This window comes from Vicugna pacos, chromosome 13 (assembly GCF_048564905.1).
Source record: "Vicugna pacos chromosome 13, VicPac4, whole genome shotgun sequence".
NCBI classification, from domain to species: Eukaryota; Metazoa; Chordata; class Mammalia; order Artiodactyla; family Camelidae; genus Vicugna; species Vicugna pacos.
The window spans coordinates 21,061,238-21,079,347 of record NC_132999.1 but is presented as its reverse complement, the minus strand read 5'-3'; the positions used below and the strand labels follow the sequence as shown (position 1 = coordinate 21,079,347).

The following is an 18,110-nucleotide window of genomic DNA, read 5'->3' as shown; positions in this document are numbered from 1 at the left end:
TTATTTGTTGCTTGTTCCTTTCCTCAGTCTTTTAATCTTTATCTCTTATTGCCATCTGTGTTGCCTAACCCTTAGCTCTGAAAGAGGACAATCCAAATAAATATTACCAGTGCTCTTCCTTTCTTCATATTTGCTACTTAAAAAAAAAATCACTCTGGAACATTTTTAGACTACAAGTTCAGTGCATTAAGATAGAAAGACTGACAAGTATAGGAAAAGGGAGGGAATAGAAATGGATAGAACAGTTGATGTTTCTGTAAACAAAGAACTGAGATGGGGAGAAGAAATGAGAGAATACAGATGACCAACGTATTGAGAGACATTCAAGGTTAGACAAGGGATTGTTACTTTTTACTAAAAATGTGAGCAGGAGGAAACGTGCACAGAAGATGAAAAACTTTCTCACAGTTTATTGTATTTGATGGTATAGCTAAAAAAGGCAAATCAAAAATTCTAAATCAATATCTATATTTCTTTTGCTTCAGAATACCATTTGAGGAAGATGCCCAAGCATATGCAAATCCTGGAAGTGTGCAGTGTTTTTAATTGGTTGTACTATGTGGCTAAGATATATTCTGTAGAATCAGTCCCTAAAGTTCTGTCAGGAGATTTTACTTGGCTTTAAATCCTCAGTGGATAAAATATTCTATCTATTGCCATATAAGAGAGTGTGATTACCTTCATCTGCCCTTTGGGGACATTGATTTGAGTACCCTTTACATTTGTCAGTTTATAAATTATCGAGTGTCTTAATGCGTGGTTATGACTAGAAAAGTGACTCTAAAAATGACATTTGGATCTCAGTCGGTGATTTCATGTCAAATGTTGTATTTCTGCCTTCCAAAAAAACTGTTTAGTCTTCACTCTGCTTTTCACATCATTAACAATAAAGTTGAGGAATAAACCTCATCTGGTAGTTTTATATTTTCTGAGAAACAGAGTTTTCTCATCGTTAATGCTATTATTTTTTAATTAAAAATGATTTGTTAGAATGTAAGCAGCAAACAAATATGAAAATGGTAGATGGTAAGATTTGTTGTAGTATGCATTACTAAAGAAAGTCTACTTGAAAAAAGTTACTAATTTCTCTAAAGTTTTAAGAAATAAATAATAAATCCCTTCTAAAAAGCATTTGAAAATTGTGAAGAATGCTATTTTGATGGTTTTCCATTACTGAAGCTCTGACAGCACTACATAAACAAGAATTTTGGCATATCATTTTTTTTATCCTAGAGCATTCAAATCAGGTACTTTAGGTATCACAGTAGATTGAAATATATTGGATAATGGGCAAATCATCTCTTTACTTTATACTTGATAGACAAATGAATTTTAATTTGTTTTCCTTTCTTTCTTTCTTTCTTTCTTTCTTTCTTTCTTTCTTTCTTTCTTTCTTTCTTTTTTTAATGATTTTTTTAAAGCTTTTGGAAAGGAAATTTGTGGATGAGGATTGTTTAGAATCATGGTTTCTTCATTTGTGATTTTTTCCCTCATTTGTAGTTAAACTAAAAGTACTGTTTGTCATTCCCTGGCTTTTCTCACACAAATATAAAGAAAAAAATTTTTCTTCATTGATTTTTTTGTTTTTGTTTGTTTTGGGGAGGGAGTTAATTAGGTTTAGTTATTTATTATTATCATTTTTTTTAATGTAACATAGATACTTGGGATCAAACCTATGACCTCATGCCGGCTAACCATGCACTCTACCACTGAGCTATACCCTCTCACCATTGATTTTTTTTAATTATTACTTTAAATTAGCATTTATGTTTATTTGAAAATACTTTTTTTTGACATATTTTCTTTTCTTTTAATTGAAGTACAGTCAATTTCCGATGTACAGCACAATATCCCAGTCATGCATATACATACGAATATTCATTTTCATATTCTTTTTCATTAAAGATTATTATAAGATTGAGTATCATTCTCTGTGCTATACAGAAGAAATTTTTAAATCCATTTTTATATATAGTGGTTAACATTTGCAAATCTCAGACTTCCAAATTTATTCCTTCCCACCCCCACCATTGATTTTTTATATTAATGTATACTTTTTTCTTACAGCTTTATTGAGATATAATTGATACACAGCACAGTATATGTTTAAGATATATAATGTAATGATTTGACTTATATACATCATGAAATGCTTATCACAGTAAGTTGAGGAACATCCATCATCTCATATAGATACAAAATTAAAGAAATAGAAAAACTGTTTCTGTAATGAGTACTCTTAGAATTTAATCTCTTGATTTTCATATATAACATACAGCAGTGTTAATTATATTTATCATGTTGTGCATTACATCCGTAGTACTTATTCATCTTATAATGGGAAGTTTGTACCTTCTGACTGTCTTCATTCAGTTCCCCTTCCCCTCACCACCTCTAGTAACCACAAATATGATCTCTTTTTCTATGAATTTGTTTGTTTTTAAAGTATAATTGACCTAGACACTGTGCCAGTTCCTGTTACACAACATAGTGATTTGATATTTCTATACATTTCCAAATAATTAATACAATAAGTCTAGCTATACTATGTCATCATACAAAGATATTACATAATTATTAACTATATTACCTACATTTCACCCATGACTCATTTAAAGAAAATATTTTAATAGACTGATGGACTCGAGTATTAATTTATTCCTTTTCCTAATTCCAAATCTCACCATACTTATTTTAAGGAGAAACAAAAATTATGAATTAACAACAGATAGCTTCCAAGCCATTTTTTTCAGCCAGAGCTGCTCTAGGGAATTACTTTGAGGAAGTTAAGTTTTTTACATGACTAAATAGCTGAATCTGATGTCTTTAAGAACCACAAGAATAATACTGTTTATCTTAAAAAGGAAAAAGCACTTTGTCTCAGCATTTTTATCTTTTTTATAGACTGTTCAGGAATTTTGTAATAGAATGTTTTCTATGTAGCTTTCTTAGTCGAGTAGTTTCAGTTGTTTTGTTAGAATTTAGCATAGTCAGGACACATTTGTAATTTTGTGTAGTTTTTCATTTGAGCAACTTATTTTTGAATAATTTTGTTATTATTTTAAAAGAGGCTCATTGTAAGCAATTTAATAAAGAGAAGTACAAAAAGGAAAATAAAAATGACATCTCTGAGAGATTTCTACTTTTAACATTATGGACTTCTAGACATTGTTTTATGCATATATGTGTGCATGTGTGTGTGTGGGTAGGCATATATATATATACACACACACATATACACACACACATACATAATACGTATGTATATAGATGCATAAATTGTATTCTTGCTGTTCTCTCTCTTTTTTCTCACTCCGTGCCCTGAATAGCTCTTTAAAAAAATAATAAACTTTATTTTTAGAGCATTTTTAGATTTACAGCAAAAATGAGCAGAAAGCATACGGAATTTTCTTCCATATACCTCCTCCCCTCTGACACTCATAACTTCCTCCACAATCAAAATCCTGCACCAGAGTGGTAGATTTTTTACAAGTGAGAAAGTTTGACATACCATTATCATCCAGAGTCTATAGTTTACATTAGGGTTTACCTTTGGTGTTGTACATTCTATGATTTGAAAAATGTATACTGAGATGTATAAACCATTATAGTAGATATAAAATAGTTTCACTGCTCTAAAAATACTCTGTGTTCTGCCTACTAATTCTCTCCCCTTAACCCCCCAATCCCTGGCAACTACTTTTTACTGTTCCCATAGTTTTGCCTTTTCCAGAATGTTATGTGGTTGGATCATGCAGTGTGTGTAGCTTTTATAGATTGGCTTCTTTCACTTAGTAATATACATTTAGTTTTCCTTGATATCTTTTGTTTATAAAAAAATTTTTTTTTAGTTTTTTTTGGGGGGGATAAGTAATTAGATTTATTTATTTATTTTTAGAGGCGTTACTGGCAATTGAACCCAAGACCTCATGCGTGCTAGGCATGCACTCTACCACTTGAGCAATACCCTCCCCTTTTAATGACTTGATAGCTCATTTCTTTTTAGTTCTGAATAATACTCCATTGTCTGGATGTACCATGGTTTATTTATCTATTTACTTACTGAAGAATATCTTGGTTGCTTCCCAGTTTTGGTATTTATGAATAAAACTGCTATAATATCTGTGTGCAAGTTTTTGTATGGATATAAGTTTTCATTTCATTTGGGTAAATATTAAGGAGCACAATTGCTGCATCATATGTTAAGAGTATGTTTTTAAGAAACTTGTAAGAAACTTCCAAACTATCTTCCAAAATAGCTGTACAATCTTGCATTCCCATCAGCAATAAATAAGAGTATTTATCCTTGCCAGCAGTTGGTATTGTCAGTGTTTTGGATTTTGGTAATTCTGATAAATATATAGTGGTATCTCATCATTGTTTTAATTTGATTTCCCTGATGACATATGATGTGGAGCATATATTCATATGCTTACTTGCCATTTGTAGATCTTCTCTTATGAGGTGTATGTTAAGGTCCTTGGCCCATTTTTAAATTGGGTTGTTTGTTTTCTTATTGTTGAGTTTTAAAGTTCATTGTGTATTTTGGATAACAGTCCCTTATCAGATATGTCTCTTGCAAATATTTTCTCCCAGTCTGTGGCTTGAACTTTTCATTGTCTTGACATTGTCTTTTGCAGAGCAGAAGTTTTTAATTTTGATGAAGTCCAGCTTATCAACTATTTCTTTTAGGGATTTGTACCTTTGATGTCATATCTAAAAATTTATCACCATACTCAAGGTCTTTCAGGTTTTCTTCTATGTTATCGTCTAGGACTTTGATAGTTTTGTGTTTAACATTTAGGTTTATAATCCATTTAGAGTTAATTTTTTGTGAAGGGTATATGACCTGTGTCAAGATTCAGTTTTTTGTGTGTGGATGTCTAATTGTTACAGCATATTTGTTGGAAGGATTGTCTTTGCTTTATTGTTTTGCCTGTGTTTCTTTGTCAAACACCAGTTGACTCTATTTTTGTGAGTCTACTTCTGTTCCATTGATCTAATTGTCTATTTTTTGGAAATTCCACACTGTTGTGATTACTGTGGTGTTATAATAAGTCTTGAAATTGAGTAGTGTCATTCTTCCAACTTTGTTCTTCAATATTATGTTGGCTATTTTTTGTCTATTGCCTCTCCATATAAACTAACTTCATTTCTTCCTTTCTTTCCTTCTTTCTTTCTTTCTTTCTTTCTTTCTTTCCTTTCTTCCTTCCTTCCTTCCTTCCTTCCTTCCTTCCTTCCTTCCTTCCTTCCTTCCTTCCTTTCTTCCTTCCTTCCTTTCTTCCTTCCTTCCTTTCTCCCTTTCTTCCTTCCTTTCTTCCTTCCTTTCTTTCTTTCCTTTCTTTCTTTCCTTTCTCTCTTTCTTTCTCTCTTTCTTTCTTTCTCTCTCTCTTTCTTTCTTTCTTTCTTTCTTTCTTTCTTTCTTTCTTTCTTTCTTTCTTTCTTTCTCCCTTTCTTTCCTTTCTTTCTCTCTCTCTCTTTCTCTTCTTTCTTTCTTTCCTTTCTTTCTTCTCTCTTTCTCTCTCTTTCTTTCTCTCTCTCTCTCTTTCTTTCTTCCTTTCTGTGGGGAGAGGAAGTAATTAAGTTTATATATTTTTAGGGGCAGTACCAGGGAATGAACCCAGGACCTTGTGCATGCTTGGCATATACTCTACCACTTGAGCTGTCCCTTCCCCCATATAAACTTTAGAATCAGTTTGTTAGTGTCTACAAAATAATAGCTGGGATTTTGATTGAGATTGCAATGAATCAGTAGATCAAGTTTGGAATAACTGACATATTTGCAACATCAGTCCATTTTCTATCCATGAATATCTCTCTATTTATTTATTTTTTCTTTGATATCTCTCAAGAGTTTTGTAGTTTTCTTCATATAGATCCTGTACATATTTTGTTTGATTTACACGTAAGTTTTTTTTTTTTTTCCTTTTCCTGTAAACACCAGGCACTTGTGTCCAGTGGGCTTCGTGATGGCAAGTGACAGATGCTGACTCAGTATGACAAGATGATCCGGGATAAAGTTAGCCTTGGGCATGGCTGGCTAGCAGAGCTCCAGTGATGTCTTCAGGGACCTCCTCTCTCTCCATTTCTTGTCCCTGCTTCACTTAACTATCAACCAAGAACCCAAACATCATCATAGCTATGTCTTTCCCTCAGAGGTAGGAGAGTCCATGGTAGCCCCAAAGCCTGGCCTCCCAATGAAGCAACCCTAGCCTCCCTTGCTGCTTTTAATATTCTCTCTTTATCTTTAATTTTTGCCAATTTAATTACAATGTGTCTTGTGATCTTTTTGGGGATTGATCTTGTTTGGGACTCTTTGTGCTTCCTGGACTTGGATGTCTGTGTCTGTTTCCTTTTCCAGTTTAGGAAATTTTTTCAGCTGTTATGTCTTCAATAGGTTCTCTGCCCTTTTCTCTCTTCTCCTTCTGGGACCCCTGCAATGTGAATGTTAATTCATAGTGTCCATAGTTCTCTTAAACTGTCTTTGTTTCTTTTTATTCTTTTTTTTTCTATTCAGCTTTAGTGATGTTCACTGTCTGTCTTCCAGCTCGCTGATCCATTGCTTGTATCATCTAATCTGCTGTTGATTCTTCCTAGTGTATTTTTTATTTCAGCTATTGTATTCATCTCTGTTTATTTTTTATATTTTCTCTTTATTAGAAACTTCTAACTTCTCCTCTGTCAATCCAATCTTCTCCCAAGTTCTGTGAACATCTCCATGATTATTACTTTGAACTCTTTATTGGTTAAATTGCTTATCTTTACACCACTTAGTTCTTCTGCGTTTGTTCCTTCATTGCAGCATGTTTCTCTGTTGCCTCATTTTGCCTAATTTGCTGTTTTCATTTTTATGTATTTAGTAGGTTGATTAAGTTTCTCATTCTTGGAGAAGTGGCCTTGTGTAGGAGACATCCTGAGCATCCCAGCGGTGCACCCCCCTGTAGTCACCAGAGGTATATGCTCTGGGAGTGCCCCCTATTTGGGCTGCATGGGTCTGTCTGTTGTGGTGGGCTGACTACTGTGGGTGGTCTGGTAGGTGTGGCTGGCCCCCAGTCTGGTTGTTTGTCAGACCCTGCCTTGTGCAGGGGCTGCTGGCTTATAGTGGGTAGGGCTGGATCATGAGGCAGCTGACTGCAGAATCCCAGGGGGCCCTGGGGGTAGTGCTCCTCCACTGGTGGGTGGGAGTTGGACTCTGGGATGGGTGGTTGTGGGAATGGGGGTCCTGGCTTTAGTACTGGCCTGCCGATATTTAGGTCCATTTTCTGACATGGCTGGCTGCAGGATCTGGGATGTCCCAAAGCTGGTTTTGGCCCACTGGTGAGTTGGGCCAGATCCTGGGGTGGCTGGCTGAGGGCCCCAAGGTGCCCCAGAGCTCGTGTTGGCCTATTGGTTGGCAGGGTCAGAACCCAGGGTATCCCAGTGGTTGTTCTGAGCTGGTGGGTGGGCTGTGTCCTGACACGGCAGACTGGGGCTGCAGTGGTCCTGGGCCTGCAGTGGTCCTGGGCCTGGTGTCTGCCCTCTGATGGGTGGGTTTGTAGCCAATGGGATCCTTGTGCTGGTGCCTACCCACTGACGGCTGAAGCTGGATCCTGGGGCTAGTGTAGCCCACTGTTTGGTGGAGCTGGGTCCTAGGATCTCTGGCTGTAGAGCCCAGGGATTCCAGATCTGGTGTCAGCCTGCTGGTGGGTTGGGCTGAGGCCCACATGGTCCTGGACTAGTGCCTGCCCATTGGTGAGCAGAGCTGTATCCCGGGATCTTTGGCTGCAGGGCCCTGGGTATCCTGGAGTTGATATGTTGCCCACTGGTGGACAAGGCCTGGGCCCAGAGAGTCCTTGGGTAAGTGTCTGCCCACCAGTAGGTGGGGCCAGGCCCTGGGGCCTCTGGCTCCAGGGCTCTGGAGGTTCCAAGGCTACTGCCAGTGCACTGGTGTATGGGACTGGGTCCTGGGCCCTCTGGTGGACAGGGCAGGTCCTGGGGAGGCTGTGGGCTCAGGGGTTCTTAAGATGGCCAGTCTGCTGGTGTGTGGGACAGTATCTCTCCCAGCTAGCTGCTTGGCCTCAGAAATCCCAGTACCATTGGTGATAGGCTGGTGGGAGGGGCTCCCAGCATTAATAAGCCAGAAAGAGGAGCCCATAATGGCGCTTCTCAGCACCAGTGTCCTCATGGTAGTACAGGCTCCCCAAAATGGCTGTCACCAGTGTGTATGTCCCCAGGGTGAGCTCCAGTTGCCTCCTGCCTCTCTGTCATGATCAGCAAGTAGATCTGGCCCAGGCTCCTTTCAAATTACTGCTTCTGCCTTGGGTCTCAGAGAGTGTGAGGTTTTGACTGAGTCCTTTAAGAACAGAGTCTCGATTTCCCACAGTCTTCTGGCTCCCCTGAAAGTAAACCCTGCTGGCCTTCAAAGCCAAATCATACCCTGGGGTATGAGTCTTGACTATAACGCGTCTCTGCCTCACCTATCCATCTCATTGTTGTTAATTCTTTATATTTCTGGTTGTTGAAGATCTTGTCTGTTAGTCTGCCAGTCTGTAATGAATAGTTGTTCTGTAAATAGTTGTAATTTTGGTGTGCCTGTGGGAGGAGATGAGCTCAGAGTCTACCTACACCACCCAGATGCATCTCCTGTGCATTGTTGAATTCGATTTAGTAATACTTAGTTAAGGATTTTTGCAGCTGTGTTCCTGAGAGATACCAATCACTAGTTTTCTTTTCTCATAATGTCTTTGGTTTTGATATTAAGGTAATGCCAACCTCAGAAAATGAGTTTGGAAATATTCCCTCTTCTTCTGTTTTCTGGAAGAGGTTGTAGAGAATGGATATAATTTCTTTCATAAATCTATGGTAGAATTTAGTGAAGCCTTCTGGGCCTGATGTTTTGTGTTTTGGAAGGTCATTAATTATTGATTCAATGTTTAAAATCGGTACGGCCCTATTTAGATTGTCTGTTTCTTGTGTGAGTTTTGGTAGACTGTCTTTCAAAGATTTGAAAGGATTTGTCATTTAATCTAGGTTATCACAACTTTGTGAGGATAGAATTGTTCATGTTTCTTTATTGCTCTTTTAATGTCTGTGGGATCTGGGCTTTTATTTCTGATATTCGTTATTTGTGTCTTCTCTCTTTTTTCTTAATAACCTGGCTAGAGGCGTATAGATATTATCAGTCTTTTCAAAGAAGCAGCTTTTGGTTTCATTGATTTTCTCTATTGATTTTTTTTTCTTTCTGCCCTAATTTTTATTCTTTCTTTTTTTTTTTTCTTACTTTAGATTTAATTTGCTCTTCTTTTTCTGGTGTCCCAAGTGGAAGCTTGTATTATTGATTTTAGATCTTTCTTCTCTTCTAATATATGCATTCAGTGCTATAAATTCCCCTGTAGGCATACTTCTGTTGTATTCCACAAATTTTGATGTTACATTTTTATTTTTGTTTAATTCAAAATACTTTAAAATTTCTCTTGAGATTTCTTCTTTGATTCCTTTCTTATTTACTTATTTTAGAGGTATGTTGTTTAATCTCCAAGTATTTTGAGATTTTGGGGCTATCTTCTGATTTCCAGTTCAACTTCACTGTAGTAAGATCAAATGTTATATAATTTCTATCCTTTTAAATTTGTTAAGGGCTATTTTATTGCCCAGAATGTGGTCCATTTTGGTGAATGTTCTGTACGTACCTGAGAAGAATGTGTAATCTGCTGTTGTCGGGTAAAGTAGCCTGTAGCTGTCTATTACATCCCGTTAATGATGGTGCTGTTGAGTACAGCTATGTCTTTACTGATTTTTTGCCTGCTGAACCTGTCCATTTTTTGATGCAAGGGTGTTAATTAGGCCTCTAATTATAAGAGTGGTTTCATCTGTTTCTTCTTGAAGTTTGCCTCATATATTTTGATGCTCCCGATAGCTTTTTATGGTGATAAATACAGGTCACAATATGTATCATCATAATATGTATGTAACATAATTTACTCATCAGCAGATATTTGTGCCTATTAACACACCGATGTGCTAGTTGTGAGGATATAGTGGTGAGCAAGACACATTCTCTGCCTTCAAGGAGTTTATTGTTTGAGAAATAATTATGTAAAATGCTTGTTACCTCAAGCTTTCCAATTTCATCTATTGCACAGATGAAAAAATATTAAATTCCTTTAATGTGCATTACTTTGATCCAGTAAGTTTGAAAATATTTTCATGTTTATTGACCCTCTTCTTTTAGAATGCCTGTCTGTTTTTCCCATTTTTTCTTCTTATTGATTTGTAAGAGCTCTTTGTATATTAGGAACATTAATCCTTTGTCTATATAATATATGTTGGTTTTTTTGATTAATTAGTCAGCCTGTTAATGCTCTTTTTCTTCTTCCTGTATAGAAGTTTTCATTTTTATGTAATTTTACTTTCCTTTATGATTTCTAGTTTTGCATACCATGCTTAGAAAGGCCTTTTCTACAAGATTGTTAAAAACATTTAAACCAGTACTTCTTTGTAGTATGTGACATGTGTTTGCATTTGCATTTAATTCTTTGATTGGTCTAGAATTCATAATGTGTGAGGTAGCTTTATTTTTTAAACTGGCTAGCTTTTTATTCTAGCACTATTTACTAAACTAGCCATCTTTTCTCACTGATGTGAAGTATCTCCTGTATCAGTCACTAAATTCTCAGATACGCTTGGATTTATTTCCATACTCCCTATTATGTTTTATTCAGTGTCATTCTTTGCTAATAAGAATTATAAATTTAAATATTACTAAATTTTAATCACTATAGTTTTATAATGTGTTTTAATATGCAGTAAGGCAAATCTTCCTCATTAGGAATTTTTGGTTATTCCTTTTTTAAAATGTTTCAGTTTATAATACTTTCTAATGTGGTTCAAGGGATCACTTTTCAAATTCATTGCTGTTCTAATGTTAGGATTTAAAAAAACGGCCATTTGAATTTTTGTTATAGAAATAAAGTGGGTTTCTGTCTTTGTAGAAGATTAGAATTCAATTTTAGTTATATGAAAAGTAACTATGCTGAATTATTAAACTAGTAGCAGCTTAACTAATTTGACCATATGATAATAATTGTGTTGTTCTCATCTACTCTATATAACAATGACAATAAATGTATTCTTAGAAAAGATTTAAGGATATGTTCCAAAAACATTTAAAATGTTTCAAATTTCAGGCTAAAGTTACTCTGAATAAATAGTCTATAAGTAACAGGGGTTTGGAGTAAAAATAACAGTGAAAGAACAATTTAACAATTTATTGCACTCTAAGTTCCTTGCGTTTAGAATATTTGATTTCTTAGTTTCTGTATCTGTCACAATATCTTACTTCAGTTAATTATTTATTTAGGAGTCATTATCTAAGATACAGGCTTTCCCCATCCAAAATGTCTCATTTTGTCTTCATTGCTTCCCCTATTTTAAAGGCATCTTTACTTTCACATTCTTGCTAGGGACAGTGCAGAGTGTTCCTGGTAGCTGGTGTTGGGAACTGTTTGAGCCAAAGTCTTCCCTGTGGCCTACCTTCTTTCAGACTTAGAAAGAAAGTACATATTTGTACATTTTCTTATTTTAAACATTTTGGATTTAAAAGATTCATGGTTGGTGGCTTCTTAAAAATAAGCTTTTTAAATTCTAAAAATTACATATCATATTTTCTTTGTATGAAATTTGGAAAAGAGGGGAAATAGTGATATAAAAATAACCACACACAATTTGACGTACAGGGAAACTAGTTTTAACATTTTGGTTTAGTTTTTTGAGTTCTTCACCTCCTCCGTAGCCCCCAGCCAATATCATATGATACAGAAAGTTTTAGATTCTGAATAGTATTTTTTCATTTTCACAAACTCTTTGGAGATATTTTTAATGGATATATAACCCATCATGTGGATGTACTATATATAATTCACATATTTTATAAACATTTCTCCTTCTTGCTTTTCCACATTTTGTTAAATAATGCATTTTTGGGAGGAATTTTTTTTTCTTTATTCTAGTTGTCAGTTGAAAATATTCTAATTAGAGCACGTGTAAGTACTACTACATTTCATTGATTTATCAGTTTGCTGATTTATTTGATAATCATTTTGAGTGTGTCAGGCAAAATTTAAGGACACTTTAAAAATTTACTGTCTAGTGTGAGAAACAGGTAAGAAACAATTAATTACAATACAGTGTGATGAGAGCTGTGATAGAGGAAGACATAGGATCCTAAGAGAGCTAAGAAGAAGGACTTCTGTGTTAGTGTGAAATTGAGAGGAGGGTAGAAATTTTACTAATCTTACCAGAGGAGGAGAAATTTAAGCTGGGTCTTAGGAACTCGTGATAGTAAGGCAGTCAAAAAGTGAAGGTGAGCAGGAAGGCATTCTAGGTGGAGGGAACAGCATATGCAAAGTCATGGAGTTGTCAGATAGCATATCAAGTTTAGGAAGCTTTAATATTAATATTAAAAATGGCTTTAGTATATCATGCATGTGAGGGAGTGGCAAGAGAGAAAGCTGAGTGAGTGAGCAGACGTAATTTCACGAAGGGCCTTGAATATCATCCTTAAGGCTGGAGGTACACGTGGACCAGGCAGAATCCTTGAGAAACGTGTTCATAGTTCTAACTCTTCATTTGTACATCAGCAGTTCTCAAATTAATAGCTTTGGCCCAAACTTCACCCTTGAGCTCCAGATCTATATATCCAACTGCCTTGTTGGCTTCTCTAGAATATATCTAGAATGTAAGCTCCGTGAGAGCAAGTATTTTACTGTTTCTGTCCTAAGCTATTATCTGCATGACCTAGAACAATGCCAGGCAATAGCTTATCGAATGATTAAATAACAATGAATGATTCTCTACTGTATCTCAGAGGCGTCTCAGACTTTACATAAATCTAATTTGTGATCTTCTCCCTCTAACCTTCCCCTCTTCTAATGTTCCCTATTTCAGTGATTGGCACAATCTCTTTTATTTCACAAGCCAGGAACCTGGGTGTATCTTTGACATACTCCTCTTTCTTACCTTCCACATCCATTCTTATCACTTCACGTCTTACTGAATTTTTGACATGTTTATTCACATGTCCATTTCTCTCTCCACTGCTCCAGTCCAAGCTACCATCATCTCTCTCCTCATCCTATAGCATAGTAGTAAGCTCTCACCTTCTACTCTTGTCCCTTTTCAATCTGTTCTCTGTGCTGGAGTCAGAAAACCCCAAACAAACCCACAGAATCTGATTCTGGTATTCCTGTTTGGAACCAGTTGCTCTTAGGATAAAGAATATAAAATTCTTAACATGGTCCTCAAAGCCCTGTATGCTCTGGCCCCTGTCTAACCCTATAGCCACATCTCATGCCACTTTTTTGGACTCTTTTCTTAGTTGCATTGGCTTTTTGTGTATATATATATAAATTTTTTGTGTGTATTTTTTTTTAAATTGAAGTATAGTCAGTTTACAATGTTGTGTCAATTTCTGGTATACAGCAGAATGTTTCAGCCATACATAGGCATACATATATTCCTTTTCATATTCTTTTTCATTGTAGGTTACTGCAAGATGTCGAACATAGTTCCCTGTGCTATACAGTATAAACTTGTTGTTTATTTTATAGATGGTAGTTAGTATCTGCAAATCTTGAACTCCTAATTTATCCCTTCCCACCCCCTTCTCCCCTGATAACCATAAGTTTATTTTCAGTTGCATTGGCTTTTATATATAGATAAATTTTTTTTGTAATTTTTGGGGTAATTTTTAAAATTGAAATATAGTCAGTTTATAATGTGTCAATTTCTGCTGTATAGCATAATGTTTCAGTGATGCGTATACATGCATGTATTCCTTTTCATATTCTTTGTCATTATAAGTTACTATAAGGTATTGAATATAGTTTCCTGTGCTATACAGTATAAACTTGTTGTTTAGCTATTTTATGTATGGTAGGTAGTATCTGCAAATCTCAAACTCTCAAATTATCCCTTCCTGCATTGGCTTTTTAAATTCTTCCAGTGGACATGCTTTCTTCTGCCTCAATTATAACGAATAATTAGCTTTTAATACATATTATAAAATGGAATGTCTGTTGTTAGAGAAATGAATGTATCAAGACTTCTGAGTTGAAATTTGTAACCCCGAAAGTCTAGTGTTCTGTGTGGCATTCTTTTCTTGAAAAGCAAACTGTCTGAATTATTGCCCTTAAGCTCAAGCATTTTCAGTTATAGTTTGTTTTTCGTTCAGATTAAATCGTACATCTCAATTTTCCCTTAAGTAACTTAAAAAGCAAATAGTTATGAACTATATTTATCCTATTTTAAAGTAAGAAAACATTTTCTGTTGTAAATTTAAGCCATTCTATTTTTTAAAAAATGCTACAGTAGGAAGGATATTATAGGAAATGCCTTAATTAAAAAAAATGGTCCGGCTTTATATGAAAGTAGTGACATAATCAATGTAAATGGAAGCCTCCATTATGAAAATAGTCATCATTTCTTATAGCATTTCAAATCACCTTCTCTGATTACAAATAGATCTTGAATAGTCTCACAAACACCAAAGCTCACCTGTGTTACTAAGTTATTGTTCTTAATTGTGAGTACTTGGGAGAGGTTATTGTTTGGTTTGTGTGATAATTTTTATTGTTGTGTATTTAGTATTCCATGTATTTTGTAATTAAAATATTTATAGAATATGTTGTATTCTATTCTGTAAAATGAAAAACTGGTTTGCTCATTTCCGGTTCAAATTGTATTTAATCACTTAAGTAACTTTAGCAGATGTTGTACCATATAATATATACTCATTACTTGGAATTTTTTTTATGTCAGAACAGAAGACTAAACTGTATAGAAGAATGCAATCAAGTGATGGCTTTTTCTTTAGAATCTGAATATGGAGGCCACAGGAACAGATGAAGTTGACAAGCTAAAAACTAAATTTGTATCTGCTTGGAACAACATGAAATATAGTAAGTATCATGATTTGAAAATTGTATAAATCCAAAGAAATATTTGAAGACATGTGTTGTCTCCCTTATTAAGTCACTGACAATTGCTGAGGTTCTCTTTGAATGAAATATTTCTGTAAGGAGTATAGATATGAATACATTGAAGAAAGAGCCAAATATCATCATAAACATTGTTTAGAAACTCAAGCATATCATGTCGTCCTTTAAAAAAGAAAATTTCAAAGCAGGTAGAATTTATTCAGGCGATGATAATACCTCAATTTTTTTATACCCAATTTCAGGCAACCTCATGTATGAACCAGAAGCAAGCAAAATGGACCTCTGAACACACAAGGCAGACAGTATAAAGTTCACATACCAAAACCTATGACCTTCTCCTATAAGTTCCCTCAGACCCTTATTTTTAACTTAGTTACTCTTGGTAAGAATCCTTCAAAGATGGAGGAATACTCAGCAGAACCAATTTCAATAGGAGGAAGTTCATAACCATAAAATAGGAATGATAAAATGTAGTAAAACCCCTTGACAGTGCAAATTCAGGTAAAACCCAATTGACATCTGGCTCCTGATTCCCTGGAAGTCATGGCCCACTAGCTATTTGGACAGTTATAACTTGATAATAACTTGACATTGCATTTTGAAGATGATGAACATTAATTTTTTGAAAAATTGAGGTATAAATCATATACTACTAAAATTCACCTTTCTAAAGTATATAATTCAGTGGTTTTTAGTATATTCACAAGGATGCGCAACCATCATCATTGTCTAATTCCAGAACATTTTCATCACCCCGCAAAGCAACCCTGTACTCTACAGCAACTACTTTGTATTCCTCCCAACCCACCTCCAGTCTCTGGCAACCACCAGTCTGCTTTCTGTCTCTGAATTTGCCTATTCTGGAAATTTCATAAAAACAGTATTATACAACTTACGCCCTTTTCTTTCTGACTCCTTTCACTTAGCATGATGTTTTCAAAGTTCTCCAGTGTTGTAGCATGTGTATATCAGTACTTTATTCCCTTATATGGCTGAGTAATAGTTCCTTCTATGGTTGTACCACATTTTCTTCACCCATTCATCAGTTGATGGATATTTGGGTTGTTTCCACTTTTTGGCTATATGAATAGTGTTGCTCTGAATACTGTGTACAAGTTTTTGTGTAAGCATATGTTTTCAGTTCTTTGGGGTGTACACTTGGGAGTAGAGTTGCTGGATCTTATGTTAACTTTAACTTTTTGAGGAATTGACAGACTGTTTTCCAGAGTGCTTGCACTGCTCTACATTCCCACCAGCAATATTTGAGGGTTTGAATTTCTCACCAATGCTTGTTAATGTCCATCTTTTTAATTAGACTCATTCTAGTGGGTGTGAAGTATCTCAGTGTGAGTTTGATATGCAGTTCCCTGATGAATAAATGAAGTTAAGTATCTTTTCCTGTATGTATTGGTCTGTTGTATATATTCTTTGGAGAAATATCCATTAAAATGTTTTGCACATTTTAAAACTGGGTTGTCTTCATTATTGAGTTGTAAGAATTCTTATATATTCTAGATAAAAATCCCTCAACAAGTGTATGTTTTTCATACATTTTCTTGCATTCATGGATTGTCTTTTCATGTTCTTGATAGTGTCCATTGAAGGATAAAACTTAAAATTTGATGAGGTCCAATTTACCTATTTTTTGGTTGCTTGTGCTTTTGATGTTGTATTTAAGAAACTGTTGCTTAAATCAAGATCTTGAAGATTTACACCTACATTTATTTTAAGAGTTTTATCATTTTACCTCTTATATTTAGGTCTTTGATCCATTTTGAGTTAAGTTTTGCATATGATGTGAGGTAAAGATTTGGCTTCCTTCTTTGTACGTGGCTATCTAATTGTCCCAGCACCATTTGTTTAAAAGGATATTCTTTCCCCATTGAATGGCCTTGCCACCCTTATCTAAAATCAGTTGACCACAGATGTAAGGGTTTATTTCTGGACTCTCAATTCTATTCAATTTATCTGTATGTCTGTTCTTATGCCAGTACCACCTTCTCTTGGTAGTTTAGCTTTTTGTGAAATTTGAAATTAGAAAATATGTTTCCCCCAACTTTGTTTTTCTTTTCCCAGATTGTTTTGACTATTCTGAATACTATGCATTTTTCCATATGAATTTTTGATCATTTTATCAATTTCTGCAGTCCCCAGCTGGGATTTTGATAAAGATTTAATGAATCTGTAGATCAGTTTTCAGAGAAAGTATTGCCCTCTTAACAGTTTTCAGAGTATTGCTATCCTAACAGTATTGCCATATTAAGTCTTCCAATCCATGAACATGGGATAGCTCTCTATTTATTTAGGTCTTTAATTTCTTTCCATGATGTTTTCTAGTTTTCTGTGTACAAGTCTTGCACCTTTTTTGTTAAAGTTATTCCTAACTATTCTTTTCAATGCTGTTTTAAAATGAATTGTTTTCTTAATTTCCTTTTAGATTCTTCATTGCTAGTATTTAAAAATATAATTGATTTTTGGGATTTGATCTTGTATCTTGTAAATGTAATGATCTCCTTTATTAGTTCTAATAATTTTTTGTGGATTCTATAGGACTTTTCTGTATATAAAATCATGTCAGCTGCAAACAGAGGCTTATGTTCTTTTTCAGCCATTTAATCTGATGGATAGGTTATGTGATAAAGATTTCATTATAAGGTCTGAATATTGTCGTACAGGTACTCAACACATTTCAGTAGAATCTTAGGAATTGTTATTTCACCTGTTATTTATATATGTGTAGCTTTCCGTATCTAGATATTTAAGTGAGCATAGTAAGATTATGGTAATCTCTAATCTCTGAAGAACAGATTGTTCAGGGTAACTACATGTTCTAGATAGTTATAAGTTATGGAGTAGTATTTTAGTTTGATTTTTATTGGTGAAAATTATTCTAAAATATTTAATGTAATTTCCTTGCTTTGAGTTTATATAGTATGGGTGGTTTAAGGACTAACATTGAGCACTCACTAGCATATTGTAGATAGTTTATGTACTGTCACATTTAAATCTCATATCTTTCTGAAATAGATATCTTTCTGAGATTTAAATCTCATCTTTTCCTAAGATACTCTTTTTTTGTAAATTAGAAAACTGAGACTAAGTGACAGTATTCAAGGTTATATATCTACGTAAGTC

At 34.8% G+C, this 18,110-nt stretch overlaps 1 protein-coding gene across 3 annotated transcripts in view; it reads left to right on the top strand.

Moving 5' to 3' along the window:
• ATG4C (autophagy related 4C cysteine peptidase) overlaps positions 1–18,110 on the top strand; it is a 69,636-nt gene that overhangs the window by 7,571 nt on the left and 43,955 nt on the right. For 2 of the 3 annotated variants that reach the window (XM_031684358.2, XM_006205392.4), the window contains exon 2: positions 14,797–14,936. In XM_031684358.2, coding sequence (XP_031540218.1) covers positions 14,861–14,936 — 76 coding nt within the window. In that variant the 5' untranslated portion in view covers positions 14,797–14,860. The remainder of the gene's footprint in view (positions 1–14,796; positions 14,937–18,110) is intronic. The other variant, XM_015240203.3, reaches the window with a different exon arrangement.